Source organism: Rhinatrema bivittatum, chromosome 2 (genome assembly GCF_901001135.1).
Source record: "Rhinatrema bivittatum chromosome 2, aRhiBiv1.1, whole genome shotgun sequence".
In the NCBI taxonomy this organism is placed as follows: Eukaryota; Metazoa; Chordata; class Amphibia; order Gymnophiona; family Rhinatrematidae; genus Rhinatrema; species Rhinatrema bivittatum.
In genome coordinates this window covers 72,433,084-72,454,646 of record NC_042616.1, presented here as the reverse complement: position 1 = coordinate 72,454,646, position 21,563 = coordinate 72,433,084, and the positions used below count along the sequence as shown (strand labels likewise).

General features: G+C 38.5%; 1 protein-coding gene across 3 annotated transcripts in view; it reads right to left on the bottom strand.

The window, feature by feature from the left end:
* Window positions 1-15,356: 15,356 nt before the first annotated feature.
* Window positions 15,357-21,563, bottom strand: part of SEC22C (SEC22 homolog C, vesicle trafficking protein) — a 32,888-nt gene continuing 26,681 nt past the window's right edge. For all 3 annotated transcript variants that reach the window (XM_029588343.1, XM_029588344.1, XM_029588345.1), the window contains one exon: window positions 15,357-21,328. In XM_029588343.1, the coding sequence (XP_029444203.1) occupies window positions 21,128-21,328 (201 nt within the window). In that variant the 3' untranslated portion in view covers window positions 15,357-21,127. The remainder of the gene's footprint in view (window positions 21,329-21,563) is intronic.

Sequence of the window (21,563 nt, the reverse complement as noted above, 5' to 3'; positions counted from 1 at the left end):
TGTGAATAAAGGAGAAGCAGCTGAAATAGTGTATCTGGATTCCCAGAAAGCCATGCGCTAGGGGGCAGTGTCCTTTTGTGAATTGAGAACTGATTAAAAAATAGAAAACAGAGAGTAGGACTAAATGATAAATGTTCCCAGTGGAGAAAGGTGAATAGAGGAGTGCCTGAGGGATCTGTACTGGGACCACTGCTTTTTAATATATTTATAAACAACCTGGAAATGGGAACAAGTGAGGTAATCAAAATTTGCTGATGACACAAAATTATTCAAAGTTGTTAAATCACATGAGAATTATGAGAAATTACAAGAAGACCTTGCAAAACTGGGAGACTGGGCATGCAACTAGCAAATTAAATTTAATGTGGACAAGAGCAAAGTGATGCACTTCTGGAAGAGTCACCCAAATTATAGCTACATAATGCAAGGTTCCACATTAGGAGTCACCATTCAGAAAAAGGATCTAGGTGTCGTCGTTGATAATACGTTGAAATCTTCTGCTCAGTGTGCAGCAGCAGCCAAGAAAGCAAATCATTAGGAATAATTAGTAAAGAAATAGAGAATAAAAGAGAATATTATAACATCTCTATATCGCTCCATTGTATGACCATCTTACTGTGTGCAGTTCTGGTCACCACATCTCATAATAGATATAGCAGAATTTAAAAAGGTACAGAGAAATGAAACTAAAATGATAAAGGGGTGGAACGATTCCCCTATGAGGAAATAATAAAGAGGTTTTCAGCTTGAAGAAGAGATGGCTGAGGGGAGATATGATAAAAAGTCTATAAAATAATGAGTAGAGTGGAACGAGTAAACAATCAGTTTATTCTTTCAATAAGTACAAAGACACGCATTGAAGTTACTAGGTGATACAGTTAAAACTAATAAATATTTTTTTATTCAATGCTTAATTAAACTCTGGAATTCATTGCCAAAGGATGTGGTGAAAGCTATTAGTGTAGCTGTGATTAAAAAAGGTTTGGACAAGTTCCTGGAGGAAAAGTCCATTAACTATTATTAAGGTGGAGTTGCAGAAATCCACTGCTTGTCCCTGGGATAAGCAGCAAGGTATCTATCTACCCTTTGGGATTATACCAGATATTTGTGACCTGGATTGGCAACTGTTGCAAACACGATACTGAGCTTGATGGACCGTTGGTCTGAGCCAGTAAGGCAAAAGTCTTATGTTCCAAACAGAAAATCCACACTAGAAAATGGTGGTCTGGCTTTATATACCAGAGGAATTTACCAAATACTCTCTCCCACATGGGGGAGTTATACCACCCATACTACTAAATTATTTCCTCCCACCAAAAGATTTCATTTAACCCTGAACTGGTACAGAACCAAAGGGATTTCTACACATGGAAAAAACAAACTCAGCACCTATTTATAGCAAACCTACCACAGCAATCCAGCACCAATACTGAGAACTCAAATTACTACGGACTATAAAAAAGCAGCAATACAAATATTGCAACACACCCTAGAATACCATACTTCTCATATTGGGAGGTGCAAACTGGAAAACAAAACAAGCTGGACTGCTATAGATCTCTATACAGAAAATAGATTCTGGCAGGATACCTATCCTCAATCACAAATTTAAAGACAGACCCTCACCAAATACTGGATAAGTGATCACAGACTAGGAATATAAAGATGTAGACAAAAACTAAACTAGAAACCCCAAGAAGCCAGACTCTGTATGCTGTGCTGTCCAACATAAGAACATGCCATACTGGGTCAGACCAAGGGTCCATCAAGCCCAGCATCCTGTTTCCAACAGTGGCCAATCCAGGCCATAAGAACCTGGCAAATACCCAAAAACTAAGTCTATCCCACTTTACTGTAACAGTGGCTATTTTCTAAGTCAACTTAATAGCAGGTAATGGACTACCCATCCAAGAACTTATCAATCCCTTTTTAAAAACAGCTATACTAACCACATCCCCTGGCAACAAATTCCAGAGTTTAATTATGCGTTGAGTGAAAAAGAACTTTCTCCGATTAGTCTTAAATGTGCCACATGCTAACTTCATGGAGTGCCCCCTGGTCCTTCTATTATCCGAAAGAGTAAAATAACCAATTCACATTTACCCATTCTAGACCTCTCATGATTTTAAATACCTGTATCATATCCCCCTCAGCCGTCTCTTCTCCAAGCTGAAAAGTCCTAACCTCTTCAGCCTTTCCTCATAGGGGAGCTGTTCCATCCCCTTTATCATTTTGGTTGCCCTTCTCTGTACCTTCTCCATCACAACTATATCTTTTTTGAGATGTGGTGACCAGAATTGTTCACAGTATTCAAGTTGCGGTCTCATCATGGAGCGATACAGAGGCATTATGACATTTTCCGTTTTGTTCACCATTCCCTTTCTAATAATTCCCAACATTCTGTTTGCTTTTTTGACTGCCGCAGCACACTGAACCGATCATTTCAATGTGTTATCCACTATGATGCCTAGATCTTTCTTGGGTGGTATCTCCTAATATGGAACCTAACATTGTGTAACTATAGCATGGGTTATTTTTCTCTATATGCATCACCCTGCACTTATCCACATTAAATTTCATCTGCCATTTGGATGTCCAATTTTCCAGTCTCACAAGGTCTTCCTGCAATTTATCACAATCTGCTTGTGATTTAACTACTCTGAATAATTTTGCATCATCTGCAAATTTGATTACCTCACTCGTTGTATTCCTTTCCAGATCATTTATAAACATATTGAAAAGAACAGGTCCCAGTACAAATCCCTGAGGCACTCCACTGCCCACTCCTCTCCACTGAGAAAATTGTCCATTTAATCCTGCTCTCTGTTTCCTGTCTTTTAACCAGTTTGTAATCCACGAAAGGACATCGCCACCTATCCCATGACTTTTTACTTTTCCAAAATACAAAGATATCACAGATGCACAATTTGCAAACCTGATCCAGAAAATAATGTGCAGGAATAACTGTGCTAATCCTGGGGGAAAGAAAAGAAGCAGCAGCTAATGCTATAGCAGCAAAATGTGTGGTATCATGCCACCAGGTTATGAATGAAATCAGGCCAGGGACATTAGGGACCAGAACCAAAACCTGAGACATGTTCCTAATACTGTATTTCCCATAACCTGTAGCCTTACTTATTCATTTGTAATTTGTTCCTTTTTTTCCTTACCCTTTTAATAATTCTATATATTACTTGGGCAATGCATGTAAATTGTGATGCCAAAGTTATTTGAATCTATTTTAGATACTGGCTAAGGTGTGTAAGAACTGAAACAAGATATTTTAGTGCAGCTTCCCCTTTAACTTATTCTACAATACCTCATAGTCCATATAACACATACTCTGATTATAGCATTTGTCATAATACCAAATTGACTTTCCCTTAGAGCAATTTATAGAGAATCAAACTTTTTTGCCCACCACAGTTTTTTAAATAATACAATTATTTAAAAAATTGTGCATGGGTGTAATCTGCCCAGTTGCCCTTTCCTACTTTGTCACCACCCTCCTTTGCCCTTACTATTGCCCGTTGGATCTGCCCTATGCATACTTGAATTCTGGTCAGATGTAGTTGGTCCCACTACTTCCAATAACCTATTCCAATCCTCTCAGTAAGGAAGTTATTTGCCCTGAGCCTCCCCCTCCTTCTAACTTTATCTCATGACCCCTTGACCTTCCTTCCCTTCCTATTTCATGCAGTGAAATAGGAAGGAGGGAGGCTCAGTGGAAATATGAGGAAATACTGCTTTACTGCATTTGTGCATGAAACACAATACATGTCTTTTGGGTGGGGGGGGGGATGCAGGGACAGAATCAAGTGTCATCAGCACCTGGGAGATGCAGCAAAATTTGTCGATGTCCATGCTGGAATGTGCTACTACTACTCTGTCAAAATTCTCTAGCACCAAAAAAAAAAGCCACTGATCATACTTTTTAAAGTTTAAACATTTTGTAGCATAGGTTCACCTAATTCCTTTGAAATTTCAGAGGCAACAGTTTAAAAAAGAAAAAAAGAAATCACATAAGATGGGGAAGGAGGGCCTTTGAATACAAAAATATGTATTCAGTCCTGGAACATAGGAATAGGACTAGAGAGTTGAATTGATGTGAATCTGGGCAGGCAGAGCTCAGCATGTGCCTGGGTTTGATCCACAGTTTCAGGGATTCCAGCCCCAATGCTGGGCCGAGCTCCCAGTTTCTTCTAAAGACCCAGCTTGCAAAAAAAAAAAAAACCAACCCTGTGCCACACCTTCTTACCTTTATTCCTGACTAAATAAATGAAATAGAGCTGGCAGCACTAGAATATAGAGCAGTGCTTGGTGCAGCAGAGCAATTGTATCTCTCTGCCCTACAAAAACCCTCTGGGTAAAAGCAGGCAGATCAGCATGGAAGCATAAAATCCTGTCCGCAGCTACTGGCCACTCTCTGTATTAGTGCCACTGGTTCAGTTTCACTCGGTCAGTCATGAAATGCTCCTTAATTTTTTCTAGTTGGGGAGGGAGGGGGAGGCACCAAGGAGATGAAAGAAAACGTAAAAAGGACACCTGGGGGGGGTACTGTTGCTACTGAGTTGGGTTTCTTGTTTGGGGGAGGGATCAGACCTAACCCTCCCCTTTGTTAATGTATTTGTTGAAAATCCAATAAAATTGTTTACACATAAAAAAAAAAAAAAAGACACCTGAAAGAGATGATGGGGAGAGGGCAGAAGAGATGGTGGAGGGAATCTGGGCACAGAGAGAGAGAGAGAGAGAGCAAATGGGAGGCACAGATCTTTTGGAAGAGGCCCATAGGGAAGGAGAGGGCAGCTAGGAAGATGTTAAATCAGCCTACTCATGAATCTGAGGACAAGCAAAACCAAAGTTTACATGTCTGGCCAGCCCTGCCTCTGCTGCTGACTGTGGAATGTGAATTTTGCATTTAATTTCTTGCCTTTCCAAATCTGAGCTCAGAGAGCTCCACATACAGATGGGACTGGTAGATCTCTGCCCCCCAGAACATGCAGGGTGACCAAACCGTATCTTAGCCATGCTGCAGCACTTCCCATGGAACAATGCCCCAAACCAATCTCCCAAAAACAAACATAAATTAATAAAAAAAAAAGTTACAAATACATGCGTCCCAAACACTTTTGTGCATTATCAGGGTCTTTGTTAGTGCAGACGCTGGCATGCATGCGGCACTGACGAGGATAGCATGTGTGTATGGGAGTAGTGTGCCTCAAGGACTGAGAACAATGTGCAGGGAAGTACAGGAGAAAGAAAAGGCCAAATGAAAGTAGATGATAAAATGAAAGATTTCAGGGAAAGTCTTGGGGTACATGAGGAGGTAGGGAGAGAAAGAAAGAAAAAACAAAAACAATCTATGGAGCCAGGAGTGGAAGAAATGGAGAACAGTAGTAGTGTGTGGAGAAGAAAGGAAACAGATTGGAAGGTGAATTAGGGCTGCCAACTGTCAAACAAAAAAAATGTCTGTAAGGCAAAATGGGTCTTCAACGTAGTAAGAAAAGAGAAGGAAGGTGAGAAAAGCGGGTGGGGGAGCATAAGGGACATAACAAGGTAGAGGGCATGTTCATGTGAAGCTTTTATTAAACAAAAAGAAGAAGTAAAATATATTAGGGGAAAAGAATAGAGAGAATAGATGTTACTGTGAGTGCAGCTCCTATAGAAATTAAGAGAGATATGCCACTACCAACAGCAGTGGAGATGATTTACTCCTGTATGAGGATGTCAAATTTATGCAGCCAAAACAAAAAAAAAAAGCAGAGAGGTGCATAGAAACCTACCAGAATCTTGCAAAATGATTCCAAAGTTCATAGACAAAAGGACCAACTGTGGGAATGTATGAAGGCTAGCTACTCTTAACATGTGGCCCATACATTACTGCATGGCAGGACATGAATATGAGAAAAACAATGTCAAATACCTTCAGCAAGCATGAGAAACATTCCAAACTCTAAATATAAGAGCAGAAGTTTTGCCAAGCTGGGTCAGACTATTCAAGCCCAGCTGGGTCAGACTATTCAAGCCAGCTGGGTCAGACTATTCAAGCCCAGCATCCTGTTCCCAACAGTAGCCAATCCAGGTCACAAGTACCTGGCAAGATTCCTAACTTCAATAGATTCCATGCTGCTTATCCCAGGTACAAGCAGTGGGTTTCTCCAAGTCCACCTTAACAATAGTTTATGGACTTTGCTTCCAGGAACTTGTCCAAACCTTTCTTAAACCCACTGCAATAACAGTTTTTACCACAACATTCAGCAATGAATTCCAGGATTTAATTATGCATTGAGTAGAAAAGTATTTTCTAGTTGTCTTAAATGTATCACCTAGTAACTTCATTGCATGTCCCTTAGTCTTTGTACTCTTTAAAAGCATAAACTGATTCACGTTTACCCATTCCAATCCATTCATTTTAGAGACCTCTATCATATCTCCAAATACTACACAATTCATGCACCTCCTGTACAGAAATACAGAACTGTACAAAATTTATAGCACTAAATGAAAGAGGCAGACTTAACTGGCATCTCAGAGACCTGGTGGAAGGATGATAACCAATGTGACGGTGCTCTACCAGGGTACAAATGATATCACAAAGTTAGAGTAGACCAACTTGGTGGAGGGGTAGCACTTTATATTAGGGATGGCATAAAGATCCTGCAGGAGACTAAATGCACAGTAGAATCTTTATGGATGGAAATTCCATGTATGATGGGGAATAGTATAGCTGTGGGGATATATACCATCTACCTGGCCTAAATGAACAAACATGCTAATAGAAATTAGTGAAGCTAGCAAATTTGGCAGCACGATAATAATGAGAGATTTCAATTACCCCAATTTTGATTGGATCAATGTCACATCAGGACATGTTAGGGAGGTAAGGTTTCTAAATAAAATACATAACTGCTTCATGGAACAGCTGGTCTGGGAACAAATGAGTGGGGAGCCAGTTTAGACCTAATTCTTATTGGATTGCAGAATTTAGTGAGAGAGGTAATGGTAGTGGGGTCGCTCAGCAACAGTGAGCATAAGAAAATAAGAATTGTCATAATGGGTCAGATCAAAAGGTACATCAAGCCTAGTATCCTGTTTCCAACAGTGGCCAATCCAGGTCACAAGCACCTAGCAAGATCCCAAGGGGTAGATTCCAAGCTGCTTATCTGAAGAATAAGCAGTGGATTTTTGTAGCTCTACCTAAATGATGTTCCTCCAGGAACTTGTTCAAACCTTTTTTAAAATGCAGCTACATTAATAGCTTTCATCACATCCTCTGGCAATGAATTCCAGACTTTAATTATGCATTGAGTAAAAAAATATTTTTTCTTACTAGATAATACAATTAAAACTAATAACTTCATTATGTGTACCTGGTCTTTGTACTTTTTCTAAAAGTAAAGCAACTGATTAACAGTTACTCATTCTACTTCACTCATTATTTTAGAAACTTCTATCATATCTCCTCTCAGCCATCTCTTTTGCAAGCTGAAGAGTCCTAACCTCTTTAGCCTTTCTACATCGGGAAATTGTTCCATCACCTTTATCATTTTGGTCACCCTTCTCTACACCTTTTCTAATTTTGCTATATCTTTTTTGAGATGTGGCAACCAGAACTGCACACAGTACTCAAGGTGAGGTCACACCATGGACTGATACAGAGGCATTATGATATTCTCTATTTTATTCTCCATTCAAATTTGAATTAATGACTGGAAAGAGGATATTAAGTATATCTACTGCTTTAGAATTTAACTTTCAAAAGGAAGAATTTGATAAAATTAGCAAAACCGAAAAAAACTAAAAGGTGCATCTATAAAAGTAAAGAGTTTACTTCAGAAGTCTCCCAGGGTTACTGCCCAGGAGGGAAGGGTTAGGTCGGCTGTTACAGTTGGTGATTCGATTATTAGAAATGTAGATAGCAGGGTGGCTGGTGGACGTGAAGACAGCCTGGTAATTTGCCTGCCTGGTGTGAAGGTGGCAGACTTCACACATCACCTAGATAGGATTTTAGACAGTGCAGGGGAGGAGCCAGCTGTCGTGGTATATGTGGATACCAACAACATAGGAAAATGTGGGAGGGAGAAGCCAGAAGCCAATTTAGGTTTTTAGGTAGAAAGTTGAAATTCAGAACCTCCAGGGTAGCATTCTCTGAAATACTCCCTGTTCCTCAAGCAGAGCTCAGAGTCTCAATACATGGATGAGACGATGGTGCAGAGAAGGATTCAGTTTTGTTAGGAACTGGACAACCTTTTGGGGAAGAGGAGACTTTTCTAAAAGGATGGACTCCACCTAAACCAGGGTGGAACCTGCCTCTAACTTTTAAAAAGGAGACAGAGCAGCTTTTAATTTAGAATAAGGGGGAAAGCCAACAGTTACTCAGCAGTGCATGGTTCGGAGGAAGGTAACTTCAAAGGATACTAATGAAACAGGAGAGTTAGAGCATTCCAACAGAGAGGGTCCAATAAAAGCAATAATGATGCCTATAAGTAAATAATCATCTGGGCTAAAGGATTCCTAATTATTCCTATTAATTAAAAAAGGGTGTTATTACAAACAAAAAACACACTTTGAAATGTCTGTATGCCAATGCCAGAAATCCAAGAAATAAAACAGGAACGTTAGTGTATAGCAGTGAATGATGAAATATACATAATTGGCATCTCAGATGCCTGGTAGAAGGAGGTAACCAATGGGACAGTCCTATATCAGGTTACAAATTATATAGCAAAGATAGGGAGGATCAACTTCGTGGGTGTATGGCACTTTATGTCTGGGAGGGTATAAAGTCCAACAGGATAAAGATCATACAAGAGACTAAATGCTCAGTAGAATCTATATGGGTAAAAATCCCATGTGTGTTGGGTAAGAGTATAGTGATAGGAGTGTACTACCGTCCACCTGGCCAAAATGGTCAGATGATGAAATGCTAAGAGAAATCAGGGAAGCTAACCAAATTTGCAGTGCGGTAATAATGGGAGATTTCAATTACCACAGTACTGACCTAGTAAATGTAACATCAGGACATGCTAGAGATGTAAAGTTCCTGGATGCAATAAACAACTACTTCATGGAGCAATTGGTTCAGGAACCAACAAGAGAGGAAGCTATTTTAGATCTAATTCTTAGTGGAATGCAGGATTTGTTGAGAAAGGTAACGGTGGTGAGGCCACTTGGCAATAGTGATTATATAACATGATTCAATTTAAACTAATGACTGGAAGGGGAACAATATGTAAGTCTACAGCTCTAACACATTTTCAAAAACTTTGATAAAATGAGGAAAATATAGAAAACTGAAAGGTGCAATTGCAAAGGTTAAAGTTGTACAACAGGCGTGGACATTGTATTTTTAAACAATCTTAGAAGCGCAGTCCAGATGTATTTGACGCATTAAGAAAGGTGGAAGGAAGGCAAAACAATTACCAGCATAGTTAAAAGGTGAGGTGAAAGAGGCTATTTTAGCCAAAAAAAAAAAATCCTTCAAAAATTGGAAGGATCCATCTGAAGAAAATAGGAAAAAGCATAAGCATTGTCAAGTTAAGTAAAAAACTTAACTTGAATTTGAAATTAATAATAAAACCTTTTTAAAATATATCCGAAGCAGGAAACCTGTGAGGGATTCGGATAGATCGTTAGATGACCGAGTGGTTAAAGGGGCTCTTAGAGAAGATAAGGTCATTGCAGAAAGACTAAATGAATTCTTTGCTTCTGTGTTTACTGATGAGGATGTTGGGGAGATACCGGTTTCGGAGATGGTTGTCAAGGGTGATAAGACAGATGAACTGAACCAAATCACTGTGAACCTGGAAGATGTAGTAGGCCAGATTGACAAACTAAAGAGTAGCAAATCACTTGGACTGGATGGCATGCATTCTAGGGTACTGAAGGAACTAAAAAATGAAATTTCTGATCTATTAGTTAAAATGTGTAATCTATCATTAAAATCATCCAATGTACCTTAAGACTGGAGTGTGCCAATGTAACCCCAATATTTAAAAAGGGCTGCAGGGGTGATCCAGAAAACTATAGACCAGTGAGCCTGACTTTAGTGCTGGGAAAAACAGTGGAAACTATTCTATAGATCAAAATCACAGAGCAAATAGAAAGAAATGGTTTAATGGAACACAGTCAGCATGGATTTACCCAAGGGAAGTCTTGCCTCACAAATCTGCTTCATTTTTTTTGAAAGGGTTAATAAACATGTGGATGAAGGTGAACCAGATGTAGTGTATTTGGATTTTCAAAGGCGTTTGACAAAGTCTCTGATGAGAGACTCCTGAGAAAAATAAAGTCATGAAATAGGAGGCAATATCTTACTGTAGATTGCAAATTGATTAAAAGATTAAAAGGTAGGATTAAATAGTTAAGTTTTTCTTAGTGGATAAAGGTAAACAGTGGAGTGTCTCAGAGTGTACTGAGACCAGTGCTTTCTAATGTCTATAAATTATCTAGAAAAGAGAACGACAAGTGAGGTATCAAATTTGTAAACAACACAAAATTATTCCGAGTTGTCAAATCATAAACAGATTGTGAAAAATTGCAGGAAGATTTTCAAAACTGCGAGATTTGGCATTCAAATGACAGATTAAATTTAATTTGGACAAGTGCAAAGTGATGCACATTGGGAAAAGTATCACATACTGTAGTTACATGGTTAGATTCCATATTAGGAATTACTATCCAGTAAAAAGATATGGGCATCGTCGTAGATAATACTTTGAAATCCTCAGTTCAGTGTGTGGGAGCTGTCAAAAAAGCAATGTCAGGAATTCTTAGGAAAGGAATGAAGAATAAAACAGACTGTCATAATATCTCTATGTATCACTCCTTGGTGAGACTGCACCTAGAGATCTGTTTATTTATTTTATTTATTTAAAAGCTTTTCTATACCGCCTATACAGTATGCATGTCTAAGCAGTTTACAAAATGTAACGTAAATAATTAAAATGACAAAAAACAAAGGAAATATTTAAAATACAGAAAAATTTTAAAACTATATAAATTAAAAACAAACATACAAATGACATGAAAACGAATGTCACAGCTGAGGTTCAGGGAAGACTAATGAGCAAAAGTAAGTTTTTATGGCCTTTTTAAATTCTTTTGTGTTTGTGAGAAGTCGGATGGAATTTGATAATGAGTTCCACAGTACGGGGCCTGCCACAGAGAAAGCACATTTCTAGCTTTGCTATTTTGATATTTGGTAGGTAATTTTTATCAGGAGAGTGTAGGTGGCACGGAGGTTGATAAGAGATGCAAGGAGGAACATAACCACACAGTTGATGTATTATGGATCAGACTGTGAATAATGGATAGTATCTTGTAATGAATGCGTTGACGTATTGGTAACCATTGGAGATGTTTTAGGACTGGGGTAATGTGATTTTTTCAATTTGTATTGGTTAGTAAGCGAGCTGCTGAATTCTGGACTAGTTGGAGAGGAAGTAATATGTTTTGAGGAAGACCTAAATACAGCAAGTTGCAGTAGTCTAAACTGGTTAGAATTAAAGGCTTGTATGACTGAGCAGAAGTCGTTTGGATATATACAGAGGTCTTAATTTTTTTTTAGCAATTATATTTTATAAAAGGAGTTTTTTGTAACTGATGAAATATTGGTAGTCCTGGATAGATTAGAATCTATAACGCCTAAATTACATGCCTATCTGGTAATTGGGATAGTGATGTTATCAAATACAAGCTCTGAAGGGGAAGCACATAAAGAATTGGGAATAGTTGATAAATATATGATTTCGGTTTTAGCGGAGTTAAGTGAGTCGATTGTGTGACATCCAAGTTTTTATTGATTTTAGATAGAGGTTAAGTAATGAGAAAGTGTTACTCCAAGAGGTGTTATAAGGTTAAATAAATTGAATGTCATCTGCATATATTTTGAATTTTATATTAAGACTGGAAAGAAGATGACAGAGAGGTAATATGTAAATGTTAAATAAGATAGCGGATAAGGCTGACCCTTGAGGGACACCTGAGTCAGTGTAAAATTAGTTGGAATGATAGTGTCCAAGATTAACTTGCTGCGGTCGAGTTAAAAATGAATTAAAGCAAAGAAGAACCGAACCAATGATACCAATGTGTTGAAGACTGGCACAGGAATGTTGTTGTCAAAAGTATCAAAAGCTGCTGAGATAGAGAAATATTAAGATGTAATCTAAATTAAATTAGAGTCAAAGCCACGGATTATGGAGTCAAAGGATGAGAGAAGTAATGATTCTGTACTGTGTCCTTTACGGAGTCCATACTTGTCTGGATGAAGTATATTATTTTCATTAATATATTCATTTAATTGGTGAAGTACTACTGATTCAATTATTTTAGCCAGTGTGGTTAATGAGGCAATTGGACAGTAATTTGAAAGATCATTGGAGTCTTTTTTTCTTTTTGGGAATTAGAAGAACTGAGGTTTGTTTCAAGATATCTAGGAATGTACCAGTGGATAAAGATAGATTAATAATTGTGTCAGTGATGGAGAAATTGATTCTCTAATTTTTTTCAGTAACTGCCCAGGACAAAAGGTTGTAAGGAATATAAAAGACTTTCAATTTAGTGAGAATATGAATAATTGAGGAAGGGTAAATAGGTGAGAAATCAGACCAAGAGCTGATTACTGGGGAAAGATTACTTTTCAGGATAGGAAGATGATTGAATTTAGAAGAAAGATTTAGGAGTAGATTTTTAAAAAGAACACATGCGCACATATGTACATGTGATTTTATAACATGCGCTGGCGCGCATGTTATAAAATCCTGGTTGGCGCACACAAGGGGAGGGGGTATAATTTAGCAAATTCGCACGACGCATTCTCAGGCTTCCCCGGTTCCCTCCCCTCTACCCTAACCTCCCTTCCCCTATCCTACCCGCCCCCTATCCTAGTTCCCCCCACCATTTTTTAACTTATGGTTTGCTCCTACAAAGGAGCAGGAACAAGTTGCGCGCACCGGCACCCTGCCGGCGTGCAATCCCCCGGCACAGCAGCAACCTCTTAATACATTCTCTTCACCCTGAACTGCATACCCTCCTCTTCCAACCTAATAATGCTCTCTGGACTTGATATGCTTATTTCTGATATTGTTCAAATTGTTTTTTATTGTTGCACAACTGCTAAGAAAATGTATAACGTTCACATTGTTTTTTCTGTTACACAACTGCCAAGAAAAATGTATATTTTTGTAAACCGTTATGATGGCTCTACCGAATGACGGTATATAAAACTCAACAAATAAATAAATAAATGGCCGCTGTACTGGGTGCCTCTAGCCCCGCCCGACCCCACTGCCGAGGCCCGGCTCTTGTGTGCGGCCGGGCCCCTTTTAAAATGCATGCGGCACACACAAGGCCCGGCTGAGCACATAACCCCTGTGTTTTACACATGCAGGCCAATAAAAATCTGGCCTTTAATATTTTATCTTTGAAGAATTCAGCAAGATTATTGCAGAAAGTATAAGAAATATGGTCAGTGGGTGCATTTTTTTTATGGTGGTAAGTGATTTTACAATATTGAATAAAGCATTACAATTGCCATTTGTGGTTTGTATTTTTTCTGCATGATCTATTTGATTTTTATATTTATGTAGGTGCAAAAAAAAAAAAAATAGGCATTTTTTTTCTTTCTGGGAGGCTGTTTTTGCACGAGTGATATTCTAATTGACGCAGTTTGACCTTCATCTTATGTAGAAAAGAGTACCATGGGGCATTTAATCTAGAGAAAACGGTGCAAAGTTTTCTGGGAGCTAGTTTTTCTAATGTACTTGAAATGGAGTCATTCCATTTCTCAGTTGAGATTAGTATCTGTAATTGAATCAATGTTCATAATTAAAGAAATGTTAAGTAAAACAATATTGCTGAATGATTCTGGATCAACTTTCTTTCTTTTATAAATTTTCTTTGGAGTAGAGTGGAGGTTGGGGTCTGTTATATTAAGTTTACCAGTTACTTGAATCACAAAATGGTGTGACCAAGGGACAATTTGAGTGGTTGCTGTTAAAGAGACGTCATCAGGATTATTAAATAATAGGTCGAGTTTGACCTAATCTGATTGTGACCAACCTAACCCAGATAATGCTTCAGAGAGACAAGTTGCTGTCACAGGACATGGATCATTATTACAGTGTAAGTTAAAATCACCAGTTATTATAGTTTTAGTTAAAATCAACACATAAAGTAGTCACAGTTTCAAGTAAAGAATATATCATGACTAAGGAGTCCAGGTAGACAGTATACAATACAAAAATTCGAGACTGAAGTGGTTTCAAGCATTATTTCAAGCAGGCTGTTAGGTGTCAAGAGCTTCTTGATAGGATTCAGGGAAGCTCTGATAATTGCAAACAAACCTCCTCCACATCTGTTTGGGCGGGGTTCAGAGAAACAAAGATAGCCATTTGGGCATACATTGGTAAGGATTATGTTTTCATAATCACAGAGCCACGTTTCGGTGAAGATGACAGCATCAGGAGAGTGATGGTAATTGGTACTTTCTTTCTGATGGATTGTGCATTAAAAACTAAAATTGAAATAGCGGTAAATAATAAGGCAGTCAATTTTGGAAAAGATAATAAAGGGATTAGGAAAGGTCTGTGATGTTGAGGAGATTTTCAGTAGAGTATATATAGTGGACTATAATGGCCATTACCTGTAACAGTGCTGATTTCCATGGCAGTTAAAGAAATCATATATAAGGTTAAAGACAGAGGTTATCTCTAGGAAAAACTCTGTGCAATTCTGGTCACTGTAAAGGTACAGAAAAGAGTGAACAAAATGATAAAGGGAATGGAACAGCTCCCCTTTAAGAAAAGACTAAAGAGGTTAGGGCTGTTCAGCTTGGAGAAGAGACAGCTGAGGGGGAATATGATAGAGGTCTTTAAAATCATGAATGAAATAGAATAGGTAAATATGAATCATTTATTTATTCTTTAAAAAAAAAAAAATACAAATACTAGGGGACACTCCATGAAGTTAGTAAGTAGCATATTTAAGACAAATTTTTCACTCCGCCTATACTTATGCTCTTGAATTGATTGCCAGAGGGTGTAGTAACGGCAGCTAGCACAGCTGAATTTAAAAAAAGATTTGGACAATTTCCTGGAGAAGTTCATAAACCATTAATAACCAGATAGACTTGGGGAAAGCCACTACTTTTCCCTGGCATTAGCAATATGGGATCTAACTACTATTTGGGTTCCTGCCAGATACTTGCGATTTGGATTGGCCACTGTTGGAAACAGGATACTAGGCTGACCCAGTATGGCCATTCTTATATAACTGTGCCTTCTAAATATGAATGAAGATGAAACAATGAGTGACACCACACATTTTGGTTATAAAAACTTGTAATTTTACTCTTTATCCATATTTAAACATATGAACAATTAACATGCAAATGAAGTTTACACTGTATACTTATATTTACATAATTATAATTGAAAGTGCAAAAATCATGTTTCAAATATCCTGACACCCTATAACAAAAGCCTAGTAAAGATCTTTGGTTAAAAAAAAAAAAAAAAGTGTGCATTTCCTAACCGATATTTAAATTGGGAAATATTTCAATAGTTTTCTCGCTTTGTTTTTATTTAAAAATGAAGTACTGCACTTGTAATACCCTAAAGTAAAAATTTCTGTGCAAACAAGCTACAAGTCATCAGTTTGATTGTGATCCCTCAAGAATAAATTTAAAAAAAAAAAAAAAAAATCAAATGATTTCCTTTAGGTTTTATTTATGAATGGCATACAAACTCATCAGGGAGAGCGGGAGCAATTTTTAGCTTTTTAAAAAAATAAACTAATAGGGAGCTGGGTGGCTCAATGGATTGGCACAGGGCTACAAAGTGGATCACTGGTAGAAACTTTAGACCAATAGTCATTTCAATCCGAAAGCCAGTCAGTAAGCCCATATGAAATACATGTGTGGTCTCAGGCCTATTCTCAGTGGACTTGTATCTATTTGCTAAAACTCCACCTGAGTTTGGTATCAATTGGCACACCTTTGTTGGTAGTTTTGACAGAGGAACAAAAAGATTGGCCAGGCATGGAGACTCAGTTGCTCTCTTGCCTTAGACATGATCCCTGCAAGGCAGGGCATGGAGACACTTGAAATCTGTGATGTACCTTTTCTTAATTTAAAATATTTATTACTCTCTCTATCTAAAATTCTTACTGTTAAACAGAGTACTCTGACTTCCAGTGCTACCAAACCACCACCTTTCAAGAGCACCACCAAAAAATAAATATTCATGGTAAACTACAACTACCCCGGCTTTAAACTCTGGCTCCAAAGTCATTAGGAGACTATTGTGCCCAGCAGATAAAGCATCATTCCACTGAAGCAAGTAAACAAGCCAAGGTGAGACTGCTTTGGCAGTGGGTGCACCATCGATGCTGCCAGCAGCGCCGGAATCATGGTTTAAAGCAGCAACACGTACATTCTTCAAAACAACATCACTCAATTGCTGCTCTTTTATCTTATTCCTAGGTCTCCTTTCTTTTGTCACAATACATTTTATTACTTATGTTTTTACACTTCTTTATGTGATGTCCTACTGTTGGGGTAATTACATCAGGACCCTGTTTATTTAGATTTAAAGTGGCATGAGTGGTAGTCGGTGGGCCTTGCACAAACGATATCCCACTTTCTCTTCCGGAATGATTTGCATATCAGAACCAAAAATGGGGCACCTAATGAGTACTAGAGATGGGCCAAAAAACTGTGATTGTAAACTTCACCTACAATACAACAGGCATGATTTTCTTTGATTTCAGACTGCCATTTTTCTCCCTATTCTTGGGAATTTTATCACCGTCTCTTTCCATGCTCACATCTCAATAAAACCTCACTAATGGGAAGATCCCCAGTTGCAGATGGGGCTGGCTATTGTACATTTTTTTTGTCCCAGTGCTAATGAATGTGCTTGCTTGATCTGCCAACAAATATATTTACTAATACTGATATCACAAGAGCTTACACTAAAAATCATACCACACAGGACCAACACCAAGGATTCAGTGCAGCATACGCTACGAGTGTCAGCCCTTCGCAAGCAACACTGTGTGTGGTCAAATGAATTTCAAGTGTTTTAGGGATTCTCTTCCTCTAGAATTCATCTACCAAAATATTAAACTTGAATTTAATGTAAACAACTCAAAACTATATAAAACGGAAATCCAAATGCCTATAAATACTAGTTACTTGAAAACACACACTTCAGTGGAGCCATCTGAGAAATTCAGTTCATGGCCCTGACCTATTCATAAGCACATGCTCTTAAATTAGTATTATGATGGGACCTTCTTTCCCTTTATAAAAAAAAAAACAGAAGGGTACAAGTGTCCCAATGAGGTCCTTCAACCGTGTGGAAATTATGCTCTTACCACTTACTATCAGCAAATGGAAAATTTGCGCCAAGTAATCAATAACCAGATTCAGCAGACACTAAATGCAGCAGTTTACAAAATCAACTAAAAATTCTTTGACTTCTTTTCTAATAGCAGTAGTGCCCTCAGTAATGCGCAATATAAAAACTTACTTTGCCATATCCTTTGGTAGCACCACCTTTGGCTTGGTACATCTACAGTAACTATGGATGGAATTAGCACAGGACAATGCCCACTACTGTGGCACTATGGCTTCAACTGAGGATCAAGATGATGTCATAAATAAAAGTATTCAGACAACTAATATTGAGAGAAAAAAAAAAAAGATAGTTTAATTCATAACACTACCAAATTTAGGTTTCCTACTGAAGCCTTCAGTAAGAAATAAAAACTCTGCAGTGTGCATTCTGAATTAAACTATCTTTTTGCATCATATTTAATTGGTGTGCCTGCTCATTTTTTAATTTTTCACAATTTGCATGGAAATATGGCACCTATATAATACCATTATTCTGATTAGGACTCGTTGGATTCATAACTTTCTGGTGTCTGTCATCCTCAGTAAGATAGTCATGTAAAATGCTCTAGGTTCCTCAGGCTCTACCATCTACTTCATCTATATCAAGGGCCAAAAATGATCAGGTTTTCAGAATTTCCACAATGACTATGCATAGAACATATGTGCATACAACGGATACAATTAATGTATGCATATGCATGACAAAAACTCTGAAGACTACATTGTGTGTCACCCAGGAGGACTGGATTTGGGGACTTCTGATCTATATCATTCTTACAAAATCTAGTTACAAAAATCGTTAGTGAACTGCATGGGTGATGTATCTTGAAATGCTGTGCTCTATTTTGCATATTACAAATCAAAAAGCAAATGTAAAAAATATTTTTTAAAAACCCACATATTTGTAAAGAAACAGCCCATGTATAGTATTAAGAAAAGTAATAATTAAGAGAGATGTAAACAAGAAATCTGCAACATGAACCTTTGTCTGATCTTAACATGGTTGAAAACACTTGTCAGGGTATCTTCCACTAAAGGAGACATCCCATATTATATATTAAATTACAAGAAATATTCAAATATAAAAACTATTTGATTGCTTTAAGGTGAATCCCTTCTGCTATCTTCACAAGCCCATCATCTTTGTGTCACCATCCAGTTAAAATGTAATTCTGGAAAAAAGAAAAATATTGCAAATACACTTCTGCCACACTTTGTGTCATATTTTGCTCAGTTTATACAGTAATTTACTCTCTAGTCTACCCCAAGAGGATTAACTTTCAAACCTATTCATGTTACCGGATTTGCACGTGCAAGTGGATACATGGAGATATATCCTAGTATTTTATGAACTATGTAGCGGGTTGCTGCCGTTTTATAAAATACCACGAGTTAGCTCTATGCACGAATGTTTCAGCACATGCAAATATTTGCAAAGCATCAAAAGTATGTACTTTCTCTAGCTATTTTATAAACACACAACGCATCTGGTCGATTTTAAAACCCTTGCGCACGCCAAAACTGGGAGATACGCGAGTGCGCCGCACAGATTTTAAAAGGGCCGTGACAATGCGCGTATCTCCCGTTCCGTACACAAAAACATTTTTGTGAAAAGGGGTGGGGCAGCGCCGTGGTCAGGGCGGGGCAGGGGCAGACCAGGGCCAAGGCATGATTTCTGCGCATACCTATATATGCGAAACAAGCACATGCCGGGGTCCCCTCCTCATAACTTTACTTCTGTTAGGAATGGCGTGTAAGTAATAAAATAAAAAAATATAGGCTTACTTAGCGAGGTTTAGGGGGTCTGGCCTAACAGGGTAAAAGGTAGGCAAAGTAACAGGGGGAGTTAGGAAGGCCAGTTGGTTAACTGGGTGAACCGAGAACGAATTGGGAAAATGGGCTCTAGCGTCAGAGCATGTCTAGTAAAATCCCCCCCCCACACACACTTAAGCGAGCAAGGTAGAATTTGCGCGCATCAATATGAAATTGTGCGCACATGTATGCGCGAATAATCGACTTTAAAACATACGCGCCTATGTTTTAAAATCACCACATCCATGTGCGCAAGCTGGCAAATGCATGCACAGTTGCACCCGCACATGGCTCTTAAAATCTACCTCATATTTTATATGCCAAAAAATATAACGTGTACATGTAAAACTCTGATTTGTACGCAGAGGCCGCAATATTTTAAAATACGTGTGTGTACGGGAAATCACCAATTTGCCGTTACCTCCACCAGTTTACCCAGGCCATCGAAACCCTCCTATTACTTCATCCCAAACTCCCCAGTTCACTCAGACTTCCTACCCAAAAATAGCAAACAGACAAGTTTTGATATCAATTGCAGGTTAAAATTGCACAAATAAGTTGCCAATATATTCGCGTAAATCTTATATGGACACAGCAACTTCCACACAAACCTCTTGGCCTCGCTCTGGAACTCCCCTAGCCTGCCCCTTTTTTGCGCAGGTAAATTGTGTGCGCGAAACCGAAAATATATGTCTACTTTTCGTGTTTATAAAATAACAACATGTACACGAATACAGGCTACTTGTGCACATACAGGCTAATTTTTTGCACGAAACTGTTTTGAAAATGTACTCATAAGTTGGTAGGGGAAATATGAAGATATAAAAAATCCTTCTCATTGAATGGTCCTAGGACTGATCCCAGATGAGTTACATTTCCCTCAAAATTCCTTCAGAAATTCTCTCCCTCTATATTATGTTATGTGCCAGAGATTAATAGAGAGCAGTATGTGCTCAAGGGGCCTCAAGGCTAAAAGGATCCTTGGGAATGACGTCATGAAAGCTCAGCAGGAAGCTCCCCACTTTCACAGGATTTGTGTATTCTGATTTCATTCTACACAGGCATCTCGAATTCTCAAAGCAAAAGCCTTTGGAACAAGGCTTTCTGGTAGCAAACCGCAGGCTCCAACCTGTCCAGAGCTGCCTCCATGTTTGAAAAAAAAGTTTGCGTAGATAATCTATATCTGCCATAAGGTACAATACAGTCAGGTTGTAACATTTCTTTATGGCAAATTACTGATGGGATACTGATACAATTACAAGCTTGGGGTAAAGTTCGAGAATGTCCACCATCACTGCCCAGATCCCTAAGGTGAATCCCAGTGCAACACATCACCCTCAGACTCTGTGACTAGCCAAATTACCTTTTCTATTGTTTTCTGATACTGCATGGTTGAATCTTTTTTTTCATATGCCAGAATCAGACTTTGGGATAATACCACTGGCAAAGGGCATTTGGTGGGACGGGGGGGGGGGGGGGGGGGAAGGTTCGATCTTGTTGAAACAGTACTGCTGCCGGCCATGAATTCAGCCTTTTCTGGGACACCCAGGCCTTCTCCAGAGATTGTGCAGCCTTCCTATGGCACTGCATGCAATTTCAAAGGCTCCTCAACTACCAGCTCAAGGGACCAAGCTTGGGAACAACAAGTTAAAGGTAAAGATCAGAGCTTGTCTGTCATCGAATAAGCCAGCACTGCTGTAGCCAAGATTAACAAACCCGTTTTACAACTGAGCAGAATATGACAAAAGCAGTACAGAACTAGCATCTACATAACGGCATTATTTTACTTTTTACAAAAATGGCTTATTTCACCACATCAATATTTAATGTAAAAAGACTTTTTGAAAAATTCTCTAAAAAATAAAAATGGGGGCAAGGGAAGTTGTGAAAGAAAATGGTACTTTCTTTTTTTTTTTAAACTTGACAGTCCGATTGCTTTTCCTGAGGCTTTCTTCTCAATGTCTGAAAGGCCGACAGGGTAGCCACTCCAATGTGGAAGACTATTTGCCAGAGGTTCCTCAGTCCATGTAAGTAAATGTTGCACAGGCAAATGAAGACCAACAGTCCAAATGTCCTCAGCGTCCTCGCCGAGGTATAGAACAGGTACAAATAACACTGGAACAAGCAACAGAAAACAGCATTATCATCACCCAAACTAAACTCTGCAACTCATGGAGCAGACATTGCGGAAGGAGAAGTCAGACAACTCTCACTGAACCAACCTGATTATTTAAAATACAGTTTCCTGCCTAAGAGATGCCACTGCCGGAGTAGAAAGGCAAACATATATTATAAAGAAAAAGAAAAAGCACGCACCATCCATTCACTTCAAAAGCAGCAGAGGTGGAGA